This window comes from Melanostigma gelatinosum (genome assembly GCF_949748355.1).
Source record: "Melanostigma gelatinosum genome assembly, chromosome: 17".
NCBI lineage: Eukaryota > Metazoa > Chordata > Actinopteri > Perciformes > Zoarcidae > Melanostigma > Melanostigma gelatinosum.
The window spans coordinates 12,599,524-12,606,045 of NC_136650.1; the positions used below are offsets into that span (position 1 = coordinate 12,599,524).

The 6,522-nt window shown below is 44.6% G+C and overlaps 1 protein-coding gene across 3 annotated transcripts; it reads right to left on the reverse strand.

Annotated features, from left to right (window-relative positions):
- Window positions 1–342: 342 nt before the first annotated feature.
- On the reverse strand, window positions 343–6,310 carry azin1b (antizyme inhibitor 1b). Of its 3 annotated transcripts, none has more exons than XM_079288616.1 (11): window positions 6,157–6,310; window positions 5,233–5,376; window positions 4,654–4,770; window positions 4,299–4,472; window positions 3,902–4,074; window positions 3,492–3,705; window positions 3,250–3,324; window positions 2,733–2,898; window positions 2,379–2,488; window positions 2,029–2,246; window positions 343–1,921 (listed from the first exon to the last, which is right to left on the reverse strand). In XM_079288616.1, exons 3-11 carry the CDS (start codon window positions 4,753–4,755, stop codon window positions 1,846–1,848), a joined length of 1,308 nt encoding a protein of 435 aa, XP_079144742.1. In that variant the 5' UTR covers window positions 4,756–4,770; window positions 5,233–5,376; window positions 6,157–6,310; the 3' UTR covers window positions 343–1,845. The 3 variants fall into 3 exon arrangements, with proteins under 3 accessions (XP_079144742.1, XP_079144741.1, XP_079144743.1); XM_079288615.1 differs by having other exon boundaries at window positions 4,654–4,852; XM_079288617.1 differs by having other exon boundaries at window positions 2,018–2,246; window positions 4,654–4,852.
- Window positions 6,311–6,522: the final 212 nt, after the last annotated feature.

Consider the following 6,522-nt stretch of genomic DNA (forward strand, 5'->3'; position numbering starts at 1 on the left):
TTTTGAAAACAGGCTTCAGAACCATATAAAATCAGATACTGTAATGTACAGTAGCAAGAGGGTGAGCCATATTGTAGATGCTGAATACTTATCATGAGACTGTAGTTAAAGTGTTCAGCCATAAAGGAGATCTCTTTCTCTGCTGCAACATTCTGAGGCTACGCAGCCCCAAATTTAGATTAAATGGTTTCCAGGACATTCGACTACTGTACAATCAGAATACACACCCGAGCAGATCAAAAACACATGGGTTTTAAATGATGTCAGCCAGTTAAAAAGTCAAGATTTTGTGTAGAACTCGACAACTGTTCGCTGCACCAAAGATCACACGTACAAAAGATAAATGATTTCAGTCAGAAATGTATTAAATTAATCACTTTCATTACTTTAACAAGCACAATTTACAGTCAAAAACAGGCTATGGTCCATTAGTGCCTTAGACAAGCAAGTAATTAATACATTAGTCATTTATAACACACAAGGGCAGGATTCTTTAAAAACTGCAGTTCAGTAACAACACCTTTAATTTTTATCAGACATGAGACATTTAGCTGTACAAGAGACTATGCATTATGTCCTTCACAACTTTAGAGAGGCATGAGGAAGTTTATTATTTGTCATTTGCACTGCCTCAGAGAGGTCTGTGTACAGCTAGCATGCCTTTCATGTGAGAGATAGACACGTTAGGTCCACATCTGCCACATACAGATCGTTTTACGTTTGAGAAATAGCTCCTTTGCTGCTTTTTCAGATCCTGTAAAAAACAAGGACCAACCCCATGACGGGATTCTAATATGAAGATCTGAAAAATCAGAGCTGCGGTGCTAAATGTCACAGTACTTATTTATTAACCTACAAAAGACGGTGTGCATTTAAAACCAGATTAACCTGTCTCGATTAGAGGCAAGGGGTGCATTAAGGGGTCTGCAGCTTCTCTGTATTCAAACTACAGCTCAGCCAAGAGAGAATCTCCCACAGCAATTCCTTCATGCCTTTAGAGTAAAGGGAAACCACTGAGGTCACACATGGCAATCACAGCACACTTAAATCCATGTAGCGTTGAAAAACACATAAATATCTTATCCGGAAAACACTGTTAGATGGTCCACAGTATAATACCTGGGCAAAACACACTTGAAGATGGAGCTTTCAATTTGCCCCAGCATTATCTGAATCCAATAAATAAAAACGCATCGAGGTGAGCTGCAACAAAGAAATAGGTTACATAATTGTCATGATTTCAGTTAAAACTATGCAAAGTGAGGGGTCTGAAGTATAGAATCCACACATTGGTTCTTTGAAACACTTCAAAAATCACCTACAGACAAAATGTGTTGGTGTTGAACAGACATGACTGTCAACAGGTAATCATTAGAGAACATGATTTAAATCAATTGTACATTTTGTAAACTGGATTTGATATAGGAAACAAACCACCCACAACATGTTGGAGGGAGGGAGGGATGGGGTGGGGGTGGGGGGTCCCCATCTCCAAAGAGTTGTCCATTTTGTTGCATATTGTCATTTGAGCCGGAGTTCTTTTAGCGGACACATTTTTACAGTCCGTTAGAGCGAGGAGCGAGAATGAGAAGATTATCTTCCAGATCAAATTTTAGACAATTGAGGTATCAAACTACCAATTGTTTCCCATTTCTAGGAGGTAAAAAAAGTCCAATTCCTGGAAGAAATAATAGGACACTGCTTTTTTTCCCCACGGTGGCTGGAATGTTGACCACATTGAGCCCCTTGTCCCAAAGAGCTCGCGGACCCCTCTTCTCACATGGTGAAAGCAGAGGCTAAGGGGGGGATCTGTGCATTATCATACGGAACAGGGGCAGAGGGCAGCTACACACTGTACCGGACCGTGGAGAAATTCTTCATGGCGCTGTCCAGTGCCACACCGGCCCCCTGCATGTCGTACCTGTGGGCAACACCAAGCGTCAGAATGAGTTCCTCGTAAACGCAACATGTTCTCACTGCATCGGTATCAGTTCACAGGCTTCACAGGCTAACTCACTCCATGCTCACCAGTCACAAGTGGAGACAGTGTAGTAGACGGGCAGCTGGGGGGAGCTGGAGAGGCAGCTGAACTCCTCCAGGCCACACACTCCCATGTTGGGGAAGCAGAGCCAGTCTCCCACACTGAGCTCAGGCAGCAGGCAGCGCTCCACAACCTGGTCCAGCTGGTCCAGTGACGGGCCCCACAGGCTGCTGGGAAACACCTCCTCCTCAGCACACAGCGCATGCTGCAGAGAGGAAACAATCAGAAGTGTTACTTAAAAATGCATGACGCCCTCTTCCTATTCAACTAGCGCTGCTCTCAGATTCTTCATTCAGCCCTGAACGGGGTCGACTCTCGTGGGTGGAGGTCTACTAACCTTGCGCACTGACGGGGCAGTGATGCAGTTTCCCAGCAGCTTGCGGCTGAATGGGCCATAAACGCCCTCATTCATGTAGTACAGGAACTCTGCATCGTCATTGTTCACACCTGTGTGAATGCAGTGATGTCAGAAATATAGAACATGGGGTATTATCTAGCAATGGAGGACTTGACCACTGATGGTTTTGCTGCGATTATGCAACAGAAATCTTATACAACAAATATGAGAACACGAACCATTCTGTCTTTTCTAAATCTCACAGTCAGAGTCCAGAGACAGATGTATGTATGATAGTCAGATTTAACAGACTTACACAGGATTAACACATCCTCAGAGACGTAAGTAACTCACCTTGAGTGAGGCTGTCCCAGTGACGGTTCATCACCTTTTTGCCGATCACGTTGACAGCCAGGCTGAACGCCGTGGCCACGTAGAAGCTGCCTGGCTGGGCCAACACTTGCACACCGGACAGCGGGGGGAAGTAAGCATCTAGCAGCGGTCTGACTGCAGACTCAACCTGTGCACACACGCGCACCCACACACACACACACACACACACACACACACACACACACAGTTACAGTAAATATGCATTCAGAGGGTGTTTCCAAATAAAAACAAAACATTTGCAGGAACTTAGCTATTAGCTACCTAGCCTAGCTAGATGAATGAAAAGTAATTTGGGTAAACAATATGTTGATGGCCAAAGAAAATAAAGTAGCCTGAAATGGTGTAATCTATCCAAGTGTTGTATTTTCACTTGTGTGTTCATCAGTTATCTTTTATGTTTCGGGCCTCTTCTTTGCTGCACATGTACATAGCTATTTGACAGTTTGATTAATGCATCCCCAAAATACGTTTACCGTACCTGTTTGAGCTGAACCTCTGAGCCAGTAAATCCACCACCAATGTCCAGGATGTTCATGTTGAAGCCCAGATCCACCTGAACAGAAACAGCAAACAATCAGTTGTTACCCTCAATGCAAAATAAATAACCTACAATGGATAAAAGGGCCTTTAAGTAATCAGAAAGTCTTGAGTTGACACGTATCTTCTGAATTCCTGCGAACTATTCATTTTATGTTTATATATTTTCCAGAAAGTACGTACCCCCATGTCAAACACAACGCGGGCATCCGACAGTGCATGGGTATAGGCCTGTTGCAGGTCTTGGCAGGAGCTGGGGATGTGAAAAGTCACCCCCACCACCTGGACTCCAAGTTCCTTGGCTGCTTCCAGCATGTGCCGGCAGCTCTTCAGAGAAAAGCCAAAGGCCATGCTGGTTTCAGCTGCGTGGGCCTCGGTGGTCAACTGCAGCAGCAATCTACAAGATACAAAACATGAATGAAACATCCATCTCCGCAAAGTAAGTCGGTTTTTGACACGAACGACTTTCCCAATCTTGTGTTAATTGTCAGTCTCTGTCAACCTAATGTTGGAGTAACATCAGATTGACAAAGTCTTCAGTTTTGCAGAAATTCACAAGGTTTAAAAAGTAGCTCCAGGATTGGATCACTTACTTTGCACCAGGGTGCAGGCGTGAAATCTTTGACAACTCTGCCTCATTTTCGCACACGAGATGTTGGATGTTGTTCTTGGCTGCGTGCTTGATGTGTGCCAGCTGCTTGCAAACGCCTGACAGAATGATGTTTTCTGGTGGCACGCCGTGCTCCAGCACCAGGCTTACTTCAGTCTGCAGGAAAGAGGACACGTTAGAGAAACTAACGCTACAAAGTCTAAAAGCGCCATCAAAACAAGCAAAAGGGTACCAAGTGTGTTGCAGTCATCCACTGACTAGTAATCAATTGAGTGCTGATAATGTAATTGCCCCAAAATGTCACGTGCTTGCATAAGAGGATGCAGTTTGAAAAAATAAAATAAAATAAAGCTACCTGAATTTGATTCTTTAAAGTTTACCTTGTTGGCACAAATGAAGCCCAGGCCCAAGGAGGCCAGCACCTCGATGACTGCAGGGCTGCTGTTGCACTTGACTGGGTAGTAGGGCTGCAGCCGTGGCACTGCACTCTGCCAGCACACATGCTGCCGCATCAGAGCACCGAGGTCTCCCACCACAAACGCACTCTTCTCCACCTGGGAACATAAGGAGGTGAAGGCTGCACTGAGTACAAATAGCAACTAAAATCACACCAATCGTCAAGGGGACAAAAGAAAACATGCTCAGTGCTAATGACAGTGTCATTACAGCAATTTGAAGCATTTTGGAAATTTCCAAAAACTGAAGCCATTAAAAAGGCACGCAAGCTGAACTGACCAGGGCCTGCTCACAGATGTGTCCGTCAATGACATCGTCAAGGGTCACTCCTCCCTCCAGGAGTTCAACGATGTAGCTGGGTTTGTCAACGAATCCTTTCATCTCAACCGTATTCCGCTAAGCCGACAATCATAAAGAACAGATAAGCAAGTCAAGGGGTCACGACTGAGCCAATGGGGTCCTGCTGGTATGCAACAAACTGGAAAAGGAGGGGGAGAGAAAAGAAAAACATGACTTTCTACCTGGATGCATTTCCATGTTTAAAATCAACAGCTACACTGTACAGTAAGTCTGTTGTGCTTTTGGACACACATATCCTATGATCTCTGTTTTATCACCCCTGCATTTATTCTTATGTAATTTGTAAATGTGTAAAATCCAGACACCTTATTGAGCTTCTACCTTAATCTATTGACTTTCTCAAAAACACACAAACATGTGTTCACTCACATCATGGTTTGTGTGCCTAATTCCACCCCAGAACACAATGCTCCTGGACTTTGTTACCGGTGTATACGCATGTATGTGCAAGCCAACATGCGTCTTGGTTGTGTACAAGACACACCGAGAGTCACTCACATGGACAAGTCAGGAGATGGACCTGTCCCGCTATCAGCTAGGATCCCAAGGTGGCTCAGCGTTGAAGTCAAAGTGCTCCCGGTAGAGAGCCGCCCCTAGGCCCCCTGGGTAGCGCTCATACACCTGTGCAGAGACAGGGGAGCCCTGAGGGACAAACACACATAACGCATATAAATACATAGGAAGAACCGAGTGTTTATCACAAGATAAAAATCACATGAAATGCAATGTCCTTGGCTCGTCTTAATCACTGCAAACTTCCCCGCTACTCTCTACGGGTTTGTTGTGATGATTTCACCGGCACTATCGCTCCATGAAGCAACTCTCGCGCCGGGTTACGTGGCTTCTGTATTTAACCCAATAAACACCCAGTATAACAACCCTGACTATAAATACTATCTCAGCCTGCTGTTTGTAACTCACTATTCGTCCACAGCGTGCAGTAATTGTCTATTAATAAAACACGCGAGTGTGTTGTGATAATGCAAATATGGACATAACTTGACCAATTCAATAGTTGTATTGCAATGCGTCAACATAAACAAACACGAAACCCTATTATACTTGTTATTAATATTTACACATTTAACATAGGAAACATAATCGCGAGGAGACGCGGCTGAGACGCGATTGGCAGCTAGAGAGCACGTCGAAGGAAGAAGCTCATGTTAGCGCCGCATTTTGTTAATAACAGCCAAATAAACACCAACACCGGCACTAAACTGGAATACACTATACACTACAGGTGATAAGATCGCGTGCTGTTTGCTAATGTCTTTAAATGTAAGGTTATTACATCTCATAAACACAGAATTCAATGAATCGGTGTGTCCTGTGTGGCTAGGAGGCAGAACGACCAGCCCGCCATGTTACGTCCGCCTGCTGAATACAAGAAACTCAACACAAGTATTACGCGTTACTTACGTGAGATAACGGCCAGAATGTTTTGGAAAATCGTCTTCTCTTTTTCGGCGGAATTTTTAAAGAGAAGTGGGCACAACGATAAAGGAAAGAAAGAGGGCGGTTTGTGCCATATGTCTGGATGACGGACGAGCGTTGAGCGTGTCTTCTCTGTCGGTTGATGGGTGGAGGATGACTGGAGCCGAGTCAGTGGAGGAAGTGGGGAGAGCGATGAACCGCCATGGGCGGGGCCTAACGTTCAGTTCCACCAATGAGCTCCCTGCATTTTTAACAACATACCAAATATGTATTTCCGAAGATCTCACAGGCCGCCGTAGATTTGTGATGTTTGTTCAGGTTACATAACCGTAAAGTTTCTGTAGATGGCCA

Coding starts and splice junctions, on each gene's coding strand:
- azin1b (XM_079288616.1), bottom strand. CDS start 4,755: ATGAAAGGATTCGTTGACAAACCCAGCTACATCGTTGAACTCCTGGAG. Junction 2,899..3,249: donor CAGAGGTTCAGCTCAAACAG/GTACGGTAAACG, acceptor GTGTGTGCACAG/GTTGAGTCTGCAGTCAGACC. Junction 2,247..2,378: donor CTGCCCCGTCAGTGCGCAAG/GTTAGTAGACCT, acceptor TCCTCTCTGCAG/CATGCGCTGTGTGCTGAGGA.